The following is a 17,524-nucleotide window of genomic DNA, read 5'->3' as shown; positions in this document are numbered from 1 at the left end:
ATTTAAAGCTGTAAAATTAGTGTGATTATATACTATATCTATCTACCATACCCTATAGGTTTTGCACATAAAAAATGATATTTTTTATTTAATGTTTTTAAAAAATATTAAACACGAGCAATAGTTTTGGTTTTATCGAACTGTTCCAAATATAGAAATATAATTTTTATGTAATATCGTGTTTGTTTCAATAAATAGATTTACATATTAATTAAAATTTGCCAAATTTGTTGATATTAACAAAAAATCAAATGAGAATTCAAATTACCCGTGATTGACTTTTTAATAACTTATTGCAAGTCAAACAAATTTTTTACAACCAAGTGAAAATTTTATTTGACTTATAATAAATCAGCATAAAATCAATTGAAGCTAAATATGAATATCTATTTATTTGTTATGCTAATATCAACAAATTCAATGAATGTTAACTAATAAAAAGATCTATTTATTGAACAAAAATAAGTACTACATATAATTTTTTAAATTATAGGGGTCTACATGTAATCAAACTAAACCTAAAAGAAGACTCTGCAATTATCCCTACAAGATTTATATACAGATTCTTCCACACTACTACAAAGAATCAGTCAGGCTTAGCAATTTCTTTCTTCTTTTGCCATAATTCTTTCTGGACACCAAATATGAAATTGATAGATACACACATACACACACACAGAAACCAAATAATTATATAGTAAGCATTTTTCCATCTTTATTTCACAGTAACATCAACTTTTTATTACTTCAAAATTCCCATTCAAAAACAGAAAATGAAGAAAAAAAAAATAGCAGATATATGATACAGTAACTACAAACAAAGCTGCATCTGAAAGGGATCTCACACAATCGCAGAAGCAAATTTAAAATCTCTAATTGCCAATACGGAAAAGAACAGGCAATAAGTTATTGCCTAATCCATGTGGGCTCAAAGTATTGTCTACACTTAAGTACCTCCACCGAGCTGGACGATCTTTGGATATGATGAGAATCCTGGAAGCCAAGTAATCAAAAGACGGACAATACATGTCGTCTGGTCCGATAACTTCTTTGACATTTTGTGTGTGGCCGTAATTCATTGAGAGAAACGGTAGTTTGTCGTCTGTCAAGGAGTCAAAAACGTATAAACCAAGTCCACAAACTCCCATGACATGGCTTGCATTCCCCCAAACTTGCGTCAATGCTGTAAGGTTGTTATGAGCGTTTGATTCTGGTAAGGCGTATGTGCATAAAAGCCTCTGTTTGCGCAGTGAAAACTGTTGGATTTGAGAAGTGCACTGCTTTTTCCCGGATGACATTAAGCTAGAGCATCCAATGTAGATTGAATCCCCACGAGAGAAAGCTGAATCAGCATTGACTCCAACTTTGGGTATCTTAAGACCTATACCAGAGGGGTGTCTGAAATCCAGCACGTTAATGGAATCGGGTGTGCAGAAAACACCATCATTTCCTTCTGCTTCCAGTGAACTAATTCTGCAAAAATATACAGCTACTTAAAAGTCGACCCAGACCAAAGATAAAACCATATTTCGGTAGAAACAATAAAATCCTGATCTCAAACAAAATAATTACAGGAACATCCTTCGTCCAGATCAAAAACAATAGTTCATGCACCTTAAGACTGCAAACAAAGGACCAGAAAGCTTGATGAAACAAGAGTAATTCAAGCACTCTGAAGCTAGTGTGATACTAAAACATTGTTCTCCATGCGCATTACTCAGAGCAGTATTGAAACAAAAAGAAATGAGATTTTAGAAGATAAAAGTAAAGGGCTGTGTGTGAAGCTGATAGAAACATTATAAAGTATATTTGTTTTAAGATAATTGTTGCAACATTCAGTTTGTGCCACCTTTGTCTAACGCCTCCACCTAGTTCTGCATCAGTGTTATTGACATGAAGAGCAGAAACTTTACGACCAGATGAGGAAACTGACAGCAATGCCCGAGAACTAAGAGAGCTGACATCCCACAGAGAAATCGCTTCTGATTCTGCTATTACCACTTTCCCTCTGTTTCTCCAATGCAAAGGACTTGAGTAATCCATTGCCAACACAGGCTTCTGCAAGTCCCATTTCATTATTTGCTCCCCATCGCGAATATCATAAATTTGCACCCTATTTTGACAACTAGCTGATGATATAATAAGTGGTCCACATGGTTTGTACCACCATTGTCGGTTTTCAGGAGCCACAGATTTGTTTGGTAAAGGGGCTACGGCTGTTCTTATATGGGTGGTTTCATTCTCAAAGTGAAAAGCATGTATGTCTTTTGTGTAAAAATCCCATGAGCAGAACCCTGAATCCACTGAATTTCCAGCAGATGCTGCCACAACATATTTCCCAGAGCATCCATCTGCACCAGGGGCACGGATTATCCAACAATCTCTCCACATGTTTGGTAAGAATCCAGCAGGTGGCTTGTATTCAGCCTTCTCCTGAGAAGGGACAAATTATTAGCCTCGTTAAGGAGTAATTGGCTGATCCTTCCAAAGCACACATGAAAAAGTGCATTTCGGTGCGTGTAACAGTTAGTAGGTCACTGTAACCAAACAAGAAACTGGAATGACAGTGACAATGCAAACAAAAGGTTAAAGAAGAGATTGTGGAAAAGATCACATACCTCAGAGTTAACAATGTCATAGAAAGAACAAGAGCCATCATTATGAGCAAGAACAACATACTTCCCTTCTGACACAAACCATCCTCCAGTTGAGGTCTTGCTTCCAATATCATTCAACTTAAGTGTATAATTCTCTTCCTCCTCCTCCTCATCCTCAAATGTCATGGCTGGCACTCCCTCTTGATCGTCGAAGTCATTAAGCTTTTCGTCAGCCATCAGCAAAGCATCAATATTACCTCTGTCATTTAATACATTTAGAGAACTACTTTCTGCCACAGAAGTCGCAGAGTCATCCATTTCATGAATCTTACTTGCCTCTGGACCAAATTCTTCCTTACTCAAAGAAGCCAGGAATTCCAAAGCAATAATCTCATCATCGGCAGAAATTACTTTCTCCTCATCAGAGTCAAATGTACTCGTCGATTCACCTACTTTTAATGTATTAGTCTGATAATCTCCGGATGTTTTCTTTGACAAGGTCCTATCTCTCATCAACTTATGATGAGGAAACAACCGTTCTTCCAGTTCTTCAACAGTCAACCCCTTAACTAAACTTTTAGCATCCATAACTTTCTTAGTTTCTTTCTCATCCTGATTTTCTCCATTTTTCACTAACCCCATCTTGGTATCTCCATCACTACCATCAATATGACCCATCGCCTTCTCGATCCCTGTAATCTTTTCCTGAATATCACACAATATCATTTTGGAAGCATCTGCATTATTCATATCTAACATCTCTTTAGTTCTCTTTATGTCAGAGGCTATCCTCTTTACTTTACCTTCCAAAAAGGCAAGTTTTTCTTGAAGCTTACTGGAACACTTGTCGGGGACATTTTCTCTCATAACTCCAGGAAGATCACTAGCTCTATTCACAATTTTTGACTCCCGTGAACTCAAACCAATCAGAACTCCAACTTTGTGAGAATGTATACTTACTTCCTCGGGGACTTTGTTACTTTCCAAATGAGACTCTAAACTAGACATTTCATTCTCAAGATTCCCGCTTCTGCCCGAAATTGAGCTCAAACTGTGATCCTTTCTTCCACTATTGCCATCAGAAAACCTAACATTAATTTTCTCATTTTCTTGAAAATCCACCTCCAACTCCTCCAGATTTCCGCCATTCTTAGCAAAATCTTTCGAAACCCTTTTCTCAAGATCCTGCCTTTCCCGCAAAACTGATCTCACGCTTTCCTCCTTTCTATCAATAGTCCCATTATTCACGACTCTAACATCTATTTTCTCCGTTTCTTGAAAATTCCCCTCCAACTCACCTAAATTTTCCCCATCTTTTACCAAATCTTTTAAAACCCTTTTCTCAAGAACACATTTACCGGATTTCTCATTCAAACACTTCGTACCGACACCACTTACTTTACTCTGGGGTGGGCCAAGAGAAACCCTGGAAGAATTTTTCCTCAAATCAGATAAAACCCTCGTAAACTCGGAGGGGCTAGAGCTCCTATCTCTGGGCGCCGACGAAGTAGACCACCTGGAGCGTGGCTCCACCACCACCTGAGCCGCCGGGGACTTGTCTATCCGGGCCATGGGCCTTATGCTATGCTTCTGTGTTGCAGCCCGAACCCGCGATGTTGGTCTGGGATTCTCCTTCCCTGCGGAAATGGACTTCCCTGAACCCGGTGAGATTTTCCCGGTGGGGGCTGCGGCAATTTTGGCGCCTCCGCCGGCGCGTTCTTTTATTCGGCGTACCGATGAAGTGGACATTTTGTAATGGAAAACGATCTATGCACTGTATGTGTTATGAACTTATCCGTGGGGAAAATACAGAGGAATGATGGGACGAGGAATTTGAGGCTTTGTGTGTAGGCGGGATAACGGATACCTATGGGGATTTCGAAATGATTTGGGGTAGGCGCTACTTCGTAAAAGCGATTTATGCGAATTTGTGATGATAGAAAGGGATGTTCTAATTTCACTCGCGGGTAAATTACAACAATTTTTTTTAAAATTTGACATAATTATAAATACTCTCTTATCTTTTGAAAAATTATAAATATTTTCATAATATTTGATACAATTATATAAGTTTTATATGGAGGTATGAAATTGTCAAGTTTTGCCTTTACTATAATTTTTTATTTTTTTAAATTAAAAATTTGTAAAAAGTCAAACGGGATGGATGGAAAAATTTTAAAAATTATCTACTTAGTCCATAAAAAATTAAAAATAAAATTAAAAATAAAATAAAATTATAATTTTTAGTCCAAAAGGGTATTTTGGTCCGTTCACCTTAAAAAATAGATGAAAACCTAACGCATTGGACTAATTGTTAGACGGTCGTCAAAATTAGGGGGTATTGGTAATTTTTCAAACAACGAGATATTAGTATTATGTCAAAGTTCAGGGAGGTCGTTGTAATTTACCCTTGACTTGATTATAAAGAAAAGGGATAATTACACTTTTTTAGGTTTTATGTAATTAAATTTTTTTTTGTGATTTGAAAAAATTACATGTAATATTTTTTACATTTATTTATGTTATTAAAAATAAACTTTTTCATTAATTAAATTCACTGAATTTACTGATATTAACAAAAAGTTGAATGAAAATCTATATTTACCTATGATTGACTTATTATTAACCTATAGCAAATTAAATAAATCTTTTTTATCAAATTAACCTTATACATCTTCACATGCTAATGCATGTCGGAAGATATATTTAACTCTTATAAGTATATTTTAGTCAGAAAATATTGAATTGACATGAAATAATTGAATAATAGTCAATTGAAGGTAAATATAGATTTTTAATTAATTTTTTTATTAATATTAATAAAATTAGATGAACTTTGACCAACTAAGGGATTTATTTGTTAGATAGAAACAAAAGTCAAGAATAATAGATGTATTTTTCAAACCATAAAAAATTTCGTATAATTATACCAAATCGATTTAATTATCCTTAAAAATATATATATATGTTGGAATTTGACTTGATGAGACATTGATAATGCATAAGGCCCTGTTTACTACATGATCCAATGTTTATTTGCTTTGGGATCAAAAAATTAAAAAATTGAGATAGCAAAAGGGTGCTATCACTTAATAATAAAGTATTAGTAATTTGTGGCACACTCTATGTATGTATAATTTTTATAAATATTATTTAAAATAAAATACTTATAAAATTTTATTATTTAATAAATTACATATAAAATAATAAGTTAATATTAAATTTATGAAAATAGTGACAAGAAATGACCTTTTTAAAAAAATAACTATTGTAAGATAATTATGGAGTGAGAAGTTAGATGAGTCGGTGAAAAGTTAATAAATAAATTAATAAATTAAATTAAATATTAAAAAATTAATATATAAAAATAATTGAGACATCAATTTACCTCTTTTCAATTATATATAGTATAGATAGATAATGTAGTGTTTGTTATTTTCTTATAAAATTTCATTAATTAATTTGTATACACTGAGAAAGGGTTAAATGCAATTTACCTTTGTGATATGGGATATAAGTATAAAATTTCTATGAAAAGAATTAATAAATTATTTTTCTATTTAAAACGTTGTCAGGGAAATAATTCATTTCATTTTTTGAAATTCAAAGAGGTAATTTGCTAATTTTTTTTACAGTGATTTTCTTATTCACTTTTCATATTTACAGGGAAGTTATTTGACAAAAGTATTCTGCCTCAAATTTATTGCAAAATGTTGAGCAAGCAATTCTTTTTAGGGGGTGTTTGGCTAAAGTTATTTGAGATATTATATAAGATGTTTTAATAATTTTTAAATATAACCTTTTTCAAAATATTTTATTTTAAAAATAAATTTTTAAAGGTTTGAATAAAATAAAATGTTCAAGTTTATAAGATATGTAAACATCTTATAAAATATTAGGCAATTTGGCATAATAAGGTCTTTTATTGATAAAATGAATAAAATGGACATATATATACCATTATAATCAGATAAGTTGTTATTTCTTGACATATTTTATATTAAGTATTTTTAAAACCCTTTTATAAATAGTACGCATTAGTTTAATTTTTAAATAAAAATTTAATAGATCATTTTTTTATATTAACGGAAAAATGATGAATTATTACCCAAATATTTTAATAAAAATAATATATATGTACATTAATTTATACTAGTCGAATATTAATATAGATATATAACTGATATTTTTTATGTGAATGCAATGATTATTTCTAGTCGTATAATTTATAATATTTTGAATTTATATTTTTCAGTAAATATAATATCAATACCAATTTTATTTTTATTTAACTATAATAATTTATTATTAAATAATAAAGTATTTTTTTAATATTAAAAAAATTAAATAGCAAAAAAAGTTTTTTAGTCCTAGAGAGGGAGAGTGTGTGTGTGTGTGTGTGAGAGAGAGAGAGAGAGAGAGAGAGCGAGGACAGTGTGTAAGTATATGAATGAGAATATTTTTGTCTTATAATATATATATTTTTTAAAGAGTTTATAAGATCCAAAATATCTTATTTTGAGATCTTATAAACTCTTTCAAATAAAAAAAAAGTTAGCCAAACAAAATATTTTATTATTTTAGGATCTTATAAACTCTTCAAGGAAAAAAAAAAAAAAAAGAATTTGCCAAACGATTTTTAAGAACTTATAAGATATTTTGAGGACTTCTTTAGAAAATAAAAAAGGATTTTAAATTCATTTTTTGAAATATATATATATATATATACACACACACAAATGGAATTGCCTGACCCGGCTGGATATAAGTTGATCGGCCCGGCGACTTCGTAAATGAAACCACGAGAGCCTTTAGGCTTACAAAAAGTAGACGTTACAAACTGTAACGGCTACTTCTAATTCAAATTCGGTAACCATTGCTTAGTTCTTTCCATTCATAGAACACTTCTCATTTTTGGCTCTTCCGAGAATTTCTCTGTTGTCATTCACATCTTTCTCTATTAAGAAAAAGGGGCCTGTTAACAATCTTGAATCTTTCTCTTTATTCTTCTTGAATTCACTCAAATTCTCGAGTTTCTGTTGAATTGGAGAAGAAAAAATAGGGGGAAGATTCTGGGTTCTTTAGTTTCATCAGTCTGATCCATGGCTCCTACGCCTTCATCAAAGTGTAATCTTTCTACACCATCAGCAAAATCAAGTGCAGCCCACAACCACCAATCCAAGACCCCTCAGTCAAAGCACCGCCTGAACTTCCCCAAAGAAAACGCCGGTGCCGCCGCGGCGCCATCCGAGCACCCCGTGGAAGTTATAGGCAGAATCCGAGACCACCCGGAGCAGAAGAACAAGCCCAGTGGGAACCCCTCAGCTCTACAAATCAATGGCGACGGCAGATCCCTGAGAGTGAAAACGGATATCGGGTACAGGGATTTTAGTCTTGATGGAGTTTCACTGTCGGAAGAGGATGATCTTGAAGGGTTTTACAAGAAATTTGTTGAGTCTAGGATAAATGGGGTGAAGCTGGGCCAAAAATGTACGATTATGATGTACGGTCCAACGGGTTCGGGCAAGAGTCATACCATGTTTGGGTGCTCGAAGCAGCCCGGGATTGTGTACAATTCGTTGAAGGGTATATTGGGTGAAGGGGTGGAAGAAGATGGAGAGAAGTTGGGTTTCGGGACATTTGTTCAGGTTACTGTTTTGGAAATTTATAACGAAGAAATTTATGATCTTCTTTCATCAGCCAATAATGGGGGAGGGTTTAGTCTTGGATGGGCCAAAGGTGGCTCTGGTTCCAAGGTGACTATCTCTCTTTAGTTTGCTTTTTTCCCTGTTTGAGATTTTGATCAATTTTCATGATGCAAATGATGTGGAACAGACTTTAGTAGGTGGATTTGTGGTGTTTGTTTTGATCCTATGATGAACATGGGAATGCATAGTGTACTTTCTTAGTTTGATTTGATGCCTAACTTTGTATTTTCGTGTTGGTATGATCCTTGATTTTATTGAAGAACTATGTTTGGGAGAGTTATAGAATCTTATGAGTTATCACTACTCTGCTTCAATATATTGGTGTCGAATTAATAGGAATCACTTGCAACAAACGTTAAGGAAGATGGTCAAGGAAGACGATTGGTATAAGACGAAAGGTTTTTATTAGTAATTAGTTCAACTTGATTTATCCATCTCCCTTGAACAGTGAGTTGGAAGATAGTTTTAAATGTTGTTTAGCGATTCTTAGTTTCTAAAATGGAAAAGAAATCTTGCTATGCTTGTTCGGGCAATTTAGGTTGCTCTCGTGTACCAATATTTTAGGTTGTTCGGGCAATAAAGTTTATTAGCTATTCTTGATAATTCAATATTGTCCAGGTGAGACTGGAGGTGATGGGAAAGAAGGCGAAAAATGCAACCTTTATTTCAGGAAATGAGGCTGGAAAGATACTGAAAGAGATACAGAAAGTGGAAAGGAGAAGAATAGTTAAAAGTACACTTTGCAATGAAAGAAGCTCTAGAAGCCATTGCATGGTATAATTTTTGCAAACTTATTTAGATCATTTAAAAAGATTACAAATATGTAACCCAGTTTTATGCAGAGTCTTTTTTCTTCACATTCCACAGATAATTGTTGATGTTCCCACTGTTGGAGGACGGCTTATGCTTGTAGACATGGCAGGTTCAGAAAATATAGAACAAGCTGGTCAAAATGGATTGGAAGCAAAAATGCAGGTGCATTTTGTTGAATACTCTTTTAAAAGTCTGTGATTAGATATACTATGCTTCAATTATTATTGCAAGTTTTGCTCTATATGCAGACAGCAAAGATTAATCAAGGTAATATAGCATTGAAGAGAGTGGTTGAATCTATCGCGAATGGTGACTCTCATGTGCCATTTAGAGATAGCAAGTTAACCATGCTTCTTCAGGTATCTATCCACAAGCTCAGCTTTTACAGTTTATGAATCATGTTGCTGGCTTCGGACATCAATTTGATACTTTGAACAGGATTCTTTTGAGGATGATAAGTCCAAAATTCTGATGGTACTATGTGCGAGCCCAGACCCAAAGGAGTTGCATAAAACTATTGCCACTTTAGAGTACGGTGCTAAAGCAAAATGTATAGTTCGAGGCCCGCATACACCAGTTAAGGACAAAGGTGCAGAGGATTCTTCATCGGCTGTTCTTTTAGGATCAAGGATAGCAGCTCTGGACCAGTTCATCAGCAAGTTACAAATTGAGAACAAGCTCAGGGAAAAAGAGCGAGATGAGGCTCAGAAAGAGGTGAGGAGGAAAGAAGAAGAAGTTTCTTTGCTAAGGGAAAAACTTGCACAGGTAGAAGGAAGAGGAACTGACACTAGCAAGGAGGAGATTAGTTTGAAAGTAAATGAGCGGACACAAATGCTGAGAAGTGAATTGGAGAGGAAGATACAAGAATGTCAGAAAATGGCCAATGAATTTGTTGAAATGGAAAGGCGGAAGATGGAAGAAAGGATGTTTCAACAGCAACAAGAGGTTGAAATGCTCCGGCAACGATTGGAGGATATTGAGTCTGAACTTCATTTGTCGAGGGCTGGGAGTGCATCAGTAGACACAGAAGGTGGCGCCTTCATGAAAAGACTGTTGGAGGCATGTTCTGAGGATTCAGATATGGTTAAGTCCATGGATTTGGACAGATCCATTGACATGGAGACAAATGTGTTTCGTAAAGCAGAAACCAATGGGACTACTGCCGTTCCAGGCCTCACCTACACGAACAATTTCAGTGAAGGGATATGTAGTTTTCCCAATAAGGCATTCTTGACCACTGTGTATGAGGAAGAAGAGTGCGAAAATGAGGATGAAGATAAGGACAATCTCTTTGATGAAGAAGTGCAGAAGGAGGTAATCGAGGAGAAAAAGATGATAGTTACACCCGAAGTTTCAAGTCAAAATCCCGAGCTCAAACGATGCAGATTGTCTAATGAAAATCCTGAGGATGCAGCCTTTTCTCGTCAACTAAGGATTCAAAATATTTTCACTCTTTGTGGAAATTACAGAGAACTTTCTCAGCACAATAGCACTCCTATGCCTGCCAAAAAGAGATTAGATAAGATTGATTCCATTTCTGATCCGTCAACGATCAATTCAGATGATTCTGCTTCAAGAATGCTGAACGAAACCTCCCAACTTCATAAGAGTCTCTCCAAAGACATTTTGGTTTCAGATATTAAAATAGATCAGAACCTCAGAGAACAGGAGGTTGGAAAGTTAAGGGGCTCTTCTGAGATTGCAAAGAATATGAAAGAGAATCACAACCCGATAGATGAAAGCTCCAATGATATTGAAGTATATGTGAAATGGGAGGCATCAAAGGAAAATCCTGGAAAGTTTATCACTGCATTGAAGGTTTTGAAAGACTCCACTCTTGCTGACTTGCGGAAGTTGATAGAAATCCATCTTGGCGGCGACCAGCAAGCCTTCACATTTCTCGTTCTTGGGGTATGGTCCTACTGATTTTACATTCCTATTCTTTTCATCGTTATTGCTCCATTAACTCTCTTTCACTATCATACATGGCTGTACGCATGAATAGGATCCTTCGGGTGCTCCAGTGCCAAAGGAGAAGGAGACTAAAACACAGACAAGCAAGCTCCCAATTTGCAACAACCAACTATGTGGTCGTTTAGCCTGTTTGAGTCCAGTAGAGGCGATTCAGCAACCTAATTATCAACCGTTTAGTCCTCTGGAAAATAAGCTGCCTACCACTCCAAACTCACATTTCACGAAGAAAGGTGATGACCGCTTTTCACCTGAGATTGCTCCTCACTTGAGCTCTACACCTTTTATCACTGTCAGAAGATACTAGGAAGTTGAATGTCAGTAGAATTGGTATATGCTGTAATGACATATGTTGTAAGCCTAGTACTTGAATTAACTGCATAACTGAGTATGTTTGCAGTTATGTACTCCTGGTGCATTATTTAAGCATTCACTTGTGGCTACAAAAGGATGTTAGAGTATGTTCTTTTGTTAATATACATTCAGTACTTAATTTCTTTATTTTATAATGTCATCAAACAAATAATGTTATGTTCAAGTTTCAAATAATCATCAGCGGTAGAGTAAGAGACCTCTTATTTATTTAAAAAAAAAAAAAAACTGAAATTAAACATCAAAGTACAATTGGAAACATCAAAAATTAAAACGTGAGGACTATATTTCCATTCAACTTTAGTATACACAATCACAATTTTTAGGATAAATGAATAAAAATGTATAGCATTAACCTAAAGCTGCCAAGGCTAAAAATCATCTGTACCCCCAACAAGAATATGACTTTGCTAAATGCGTGCATATGAATTACCTTGGGCTTTCACCTTGATGCCCCATTTAGAACTGAATTTTCAAAGAAATTGAAGGTATAACTTCTAATCAAACTTTTCAATAACTTGGCTTAACTACTTTCTTGTAGCATCGAGTTGCATTGATGATCTATCATGTTTCCCTGATCTAAAAAGAATATGGGTAAGAAAAGACATATAGCTACAATGTCGATTCTTTCCTCTACCTGTGGATCAAATATTATCTACAAAAGCGTTCTGTAGAGATGATAATTCAGACAAGTCCAGTGCACTCCCCCCAAGTTTATTGAACAAATCCTGCAATGTGGCTTTTACTCGCTTTCTTTCTTCTGGTTGATCCCACAGAACTGATAGTATATCAGGGGGGAAAACAGGAGCAGGCTCAGCTCTCAATCGTCTACCTCCTACTTCAATTCCGTTCAGTCTGCAAAGCACAGAAAGAACATAATCTAGACAGATGATCATCATAATAGCGTAGCATAAATATTTAAAACACCTGTGTGCCATAAATAAACCGTTTTTCATCTGTGGGTGTCATGTATGGAGTGTGGCTATGCCTTACTGTTATGTATATCTTTTGTCTGTAACTACAGGAAAATTCTTGTCCATACGGAATTCTTGATAACTAGAGAACAAAATTCATATGTAATCACCTGTTAAGAATGTTTAACATGTTGGGCCATTCAGCAAGTCCAAAGCGCACATCTAAGATATCAGCAGCTCTATTGAGGACTGAGATAATTTCTCCCATCGATTTGCACGTCGAAAGTATATTGCTTATCTTAAGGGACTCTATGTTTGAAATTCTCACCACTGTTGTTCTTGGGGAATCAATTCTTAGCATCAACAAATGCCTTCCAAGAACATTGATGGATTGTTTGGCAAGAGCCCTTTCTTTGCCGTTCTCTGACTGGAAACAATATTCAACTTCTGAATGACTGATCAATAATAGTAAGACAATTTTTAACAGCAACAAAAAGATCCAGGTTTTGAGCTAAACATAATTCTAAGATTAGCAGACTCATTGAAGGAGAGTTCATTTGGATTTTAGCCATAGATTTTATCATGAAAGTAGCTAAATATAAACTTGCTGAAGGTAAGGACAAATACTTTACCTCAAACTCCACATAAGCAACAGAAGGCTTGTAGCCTAAAAAATAACCAGATACACTGCTCTCACAGAAGGCTAAAGCTTCTTGAATATGATGTGAGCTTATCTCACTGGTCAACTGTAGTATCTTTATTGTCCTGGTGGGGTTCTTTACTAATGCAGCTGGGACATCCGGATCACCAATCAAGCTAGGAACAGGGATCATCAGTGTCCTTTTCTCAACTGAAGCAGCTGATTCCACACTTATAACTCCACGACACACAATCCGCCCAGATCTTTTCAGAGCATTCTTAAGCCCATCCCTGGTCTGCAGTCAAACAATGAATAATGGAATACGAAATAAATGACAAATTAAGAGATATTTGTGCAGTCAGCAGTGAAGAAGATGGCACAAGTTAAGGTACATCGATTATTATTGAGTTAGCACAGGTATCATCTGCATGAGAAACATGAATGAACAATTATGTTTGCCCTATCACTTTTGCTGGTTGAGGACCAGCTATCCCATTCACATTTGAAGTAGAACAGAATGAAAACAATACTCAAGAACAGGTTAAAGACCCCAGGAAGAATATAGCTCATGACTTACCTTAAAATAAATGCAAGCAGTTTTAAACAGAGGCCCTTCAGCACGAGGAAATTCAGCCTTCAGGATTTCCCCACAACTACTAAAATACTTTAGTAAGTCAGACTCTTTTGCATCACCAGGCAGGAATCTGATTAATACTTTGTTTTCCTCCAATTCGTTTATGAAACAGCTTGTGTTTGTTAACTGCTTCTGATCTTTATTACTTCTGGGAACTGAAACCTTCACACTTGCTTTTAACTCTGTGGAATCAGTGGATTTACAGTCTGAAATACTAGTTTCCTCGTTCTCAGTTCCAGAATGCCCAGTTGGAAAATTCAGCAAAGTCGATTTACCATTGTTGTCAGATCTTCGCAACTTAGCAATTAATGAGTTATCCTGGAGAAGACTAGTTTCGCTACGACGATTAGGTGTATTATATGGCACATCTTCCTGCAGTCTAATAAAGTCAATCAAACCCTTTATGTCAGAAAGTTTTTCTACATCCTCCTTATGAGATTCATTTAAATTCTCTGAAGGTTGAGTGGTAAATGTGAGACTACTTGGCTTAACAATCTCCTCTGCTGCTTGGTCATAAGCCGATTCCATAGAGCAATCTTTTAAATCAAGTACATTTTGGGTACTATTGGATGGAGGAGACATCTTCTCCCTGTCTTCATACCTTATATTTTCATGTTCTGGCAGATTGTAATTGCATTCACTGGGAGGAGTTTCCTTCAACTGATCATCCAGTGAGCCGGTTGCTGGTCCACTTGTTGAGACACCACATGAGTGAGATAAAAGTTCAAACTCCATATTCCTATGTTTTCTGAAAAGGAGCACATCCGAGATTGCTTCCTCAAATTTTCTTCCCTCATTCTCTGCATTCTTTGCTCTTTGGCTGTTTGTGTGCTCCATGAATAGATCAGTTAATGTCTTAGCTGTGTCACCATATGCTCCCATTTCGCTTCTCATAAAAGTTGCCATAGAGAAGAGACCTGGTTTTGCTTCTGAGGACCTACAGTTTAATGACAGAAAAGGGTCAGCAAAATAAACGAAGGGATGCTTTCAAAAGACATCACAAAACTCAACAGCTCAATAGACATGGAAGCACACAGGCACAAATTAAAACAGTATCACCCCTTAAGCTCCATTCCCCCACCCCTCACCAAAAAAACAAAGGTGAAGGTAAATAAATATTAAATATACCCAACAAAAAAAAAAAAAAAGAAACAATCATAACATTTGATGTGCATCTTCCTCGTCTTCAGCATTACAGATAAAAACACATAACTGGATTCTGAAGTTATCAATTTTCTTTTTGAAGCACAGAACATCAAGACCATAAAGGTTCAAGCAGCCACCAAATGCTCTCTACCATAAATATATACACTACCCACAGGAGTATCTCTTCTCTTACCTACCTCCTACTTCTATATCAGGAATCATCTTTAAAATGAAACTTACAGAAAATGAAAATAGAAACATAATCCAAATGCTCATGAATTAAACATACAATAAATCCATCCACTTCTTCTTTCAAAAACATACTGCACTACTTCAACATAAAGAACAAGAAAAACAAAGCCTTTAAACATTATAACTGGTAACTGCATTTCACCTAAGATCATATTTTGAACAGTTACTAATCTTATCAGCATTCAGAAAATCCCTTTCCAAACATATTATCCACCAACCACAACGGAGAGTTATATAAGCAATCTGCAGAAGTAAATTTAGTATTTATTTTCTACAAAAAGGAAGAAAAAAGATGACAAAAAACACTCAACTCTTCTACAAATGGCTCGAGTGCCGTGATTCTCGTCTCCTCCGCAGCACCTTCTTCCTTCAACTCTGGCGGGCTCTCTTTTTCGCCATTAGAACACAGCGAAAAGCAACGTCTTGTTCTTGCAGTTGAGAAACCTGCAAAAGACTTTCAAGAATCAGTATAATCAAGGACGTATTCTGACCAAATAACATGTGAAATGATCTTCTTGTATTGGCAAAAGGGAATCAGTCAAATGGGTTTCGCGATTTTGACCTAATCTGCAAATTTGGGGGGTTGATTTTGGCTGAAGTAGATGAGAGAGAGCCATTCTGCAAGCTCTACGGCTATGAGAGGAGAACACAGAAAGTAGTCGAGGGGTTTAAAGAGGTTCTACGGCCGAAAAATAAGAAATGAAACATAAAGGAATTACTAAAATACCCCTCCATGGAGGAATTTCTTGTTGATATTTTATGGGATAATTACATTCTCATCTCCTGAAATTTGGGGTAATTACAAGTAAATCGCATGTGGCTTGGGAAATTACATCTAGCACCCATTAGGTTTGCTTCCGTCTAACAAATAAGTACTTTCGTTATTCGAAGTTCTCTGAATTTGTTGATATTAACGAAAAAACTAAATGAAAATTTATATTTACAATCGATTGACTTATTACTGATTTATTGCAGGTCAATCAATTTTTTTGGACTAATATACTCTTATAACGATGAAAATATATCTCCTCATGATGATTTCAAATGACTTCATATTAGTATAATCTGAAGGGAAAAAGATTAATTTAGTCCAATAAGTTTTTACGCATTCAATTTTAGTCCATTATGCTTACGTATTTTTAATTTAGTCCAGTAACTTGCAAAATCGCTTAAATCAGGACCACAGACAGAATTTTGGACACTTTTAACCCTGTGCAGATTTTAAAAGAGCTGTTTTAGTCCATTTACACTAAAATTCTAAATTTTCACTCATACTCGCCAAAATGGTATCAGAGCTTATAAAAAAACCCCAATCCTCTACTGCGTGACAATGGCGACCTTGCCTAGTCCTGAAGTGCAGCTCTCCGTAGGGGTGACCTCTAAGAGCCTGGCCAAGAAGCCACCGGTTCCGGGTTAGCAACGGTGTTTTCTATTGGGACACCTCACTTACAAGGGGCTGCCGGAGAAAATGGTATCAGCTTGTTTATCCAAAATTCTATTAAGTCCCTGTATTGGAGTTCCTTTTACACCCTAAGATAGAAAACGAAATAGGGCTGTGTTGTTTTGTTACTGAAGGAGCCAATTTCCTGCGAACCATTTGCTGTGGTAGTGTGGTTGGAAGAAGTCCGTAAAACTGAGAACTTGAAATATCCGAAAACAGAGCGTCAAAGCAAGGTATGAATTTATAGGGTCTTAATTTATTTCGAAAGCATGTTGGGCCTTTTTAAGAGCATGAAAATGAATTATCTAGCTATTTTTCTTAAAAGGGTAAAAAGGTCATAAAATAAGCAAATGATCCAGATTTACGCAAATTTGAAAGATAGTATACTAAAATTGATATTATCAAAGTTAGTGTACCAAAATTGAACTAAGACAAAATTAATGTAATAAAGTTTTCTTTTCCCCAAAAATATAATACCAATTAAATTTATATGAATTAAGAGATAAAGAAATCACACTAAAAGTATGAAGTTAAAAATGTAAAGAATAACATTTTATGGAATAATATTTTAAATATAGAAGTTAATGAAGAATGTAAACAATATTTTGACAAACAATTAAATTTGATGATAAAATATAATTAGCATAATTATAGAAAATTTCTATATAAATTAATATGGATACTATTGGTATGTCTGATTAGATTTTTTTTAATAAAAATATTAAATAAATGATTAGTTTAAAATCATTTCACATCAATAAACTAAAAAAATTTTCAGGATATGATAGTAAAATGAAAGCTACAACATTTCATAAAAATAATATAACAAACACAAAATAAAATTAAAAAAAATAGAAAATAGACATTACAAATAAAACATGATAAATTTTATTAAATTGTATTTTTTTTAATCAAAAATCCAAAAATACGGGCTTCGTTAATTTTATTTTTATATTGGATCTTTTATATATTATATTTTACTTTTATATAATTCTAATACAAAATTAGTAATATAATCATTATTAAATACAAAATG

At 34.8% G+C, this 17,524-nt stretch overlaps 3 protein-coding genes across 3 annotated transcripts; 1 reads left to right on the top strand and 2 right to left on the bottom strand.

Moving 5' to 3' along the window:
* Positions 1–690: 690 nt before the first annotated feature.
* LOC105158475 (KIN14B-interacting protein At4g14310) lies at positions 691–4,485 on the bottom strand. The gene is made up of 3 exons (XM_011075259.3): positions 2,619–4,485; positions 1,850–2,433; positions 691–1,473 (listed from the first exon to the last, which is right to left on the bottom strand). The coding sequence occupies exons 1-3, from the start codon at positions 4,344–4,346 to the stop codon at positions 873–875; spliced, it is 2,913 nt and encodes a 970-aa protein (XP_011073561.1). The 5' UTR covers positions 4,347–4,485; the 3' UTR covers positions 691–872.
* A 2,874-nt stretch (positions 4,486–7,359) lies between these two features.
* LOC105158474 (kinesin-like protein KIN-10A) lies at positions 7,360–11,590 on the top strand. The gene is made up of 6 exons (XM_011075258.3): positions 7,360–8,353; positions 8,924–9,079; positions 9,173–9,280; positions 9,367–9,477; positions 9,557–11,029; positions 11,124–11,590. The coding sequence occupies exons 1-6, from the start codon at positions 7,700–7,702 to the stop codon at positions 11,394–11,396; spliced, it is 2,775 nt and encodes a 924-aa protein (XP_011073560.1). The 5' UTR covers positions 7,360–7,699; the 3' UTR covers positions 11,397–11,590.
* Positions 11,591–11,725: 135 nt separating this feature from the next.
* LOC105158473 (RNA-binding (RRM/RBD/RNP motifs) family protein) lies at positions 11,726–15,753 on the bottom strand. Its single transcript, XM_011075257.3, has 6 exons — positions 15,610–15,753; positions 15,359–15,491; positions 13,593–14,586; positions 13,008–13,310; positions 12,546–12,802; positions 11,726–12,316 (listed from the first exon to the last, which is right to left on the bottom strand). Exons 1-6 carry the CDS (start codon positions 15,662–15,664, stop codon positions 12,106–12,108), a joined length of 1,953 nt encoding a protein of 650 aa, XP_011073559.1. The 5' UTR covers positions 15,665–15,753; the 3' UTR covers positions 11,726–12,105.
* Between the last annotated feature and the right edge of the window lie 1,771 nt (positions 15,754–17,524).

This window comes from Sesamum indicum, linkage group LG3, assembly GCF_026168435.1.
Source record: "Sesamum indicum cultivar Baizhima isolate 11 linkage group LG3, ASM2616843v1, whole genome shotgun sequence".
Classification (NCBI taxonomy): domain Eukaryota; kingdom Viridiplantae; phylum Streptophyta; class Magnoliopsida; order Lamiales; family Pedaliaceae; genus Sesamum; species Sesamum indicum.
Note: the sequence above shows the minus strand (reverse complement) of the source record. Positions and strands in the feature narration are given on the sequence as shown.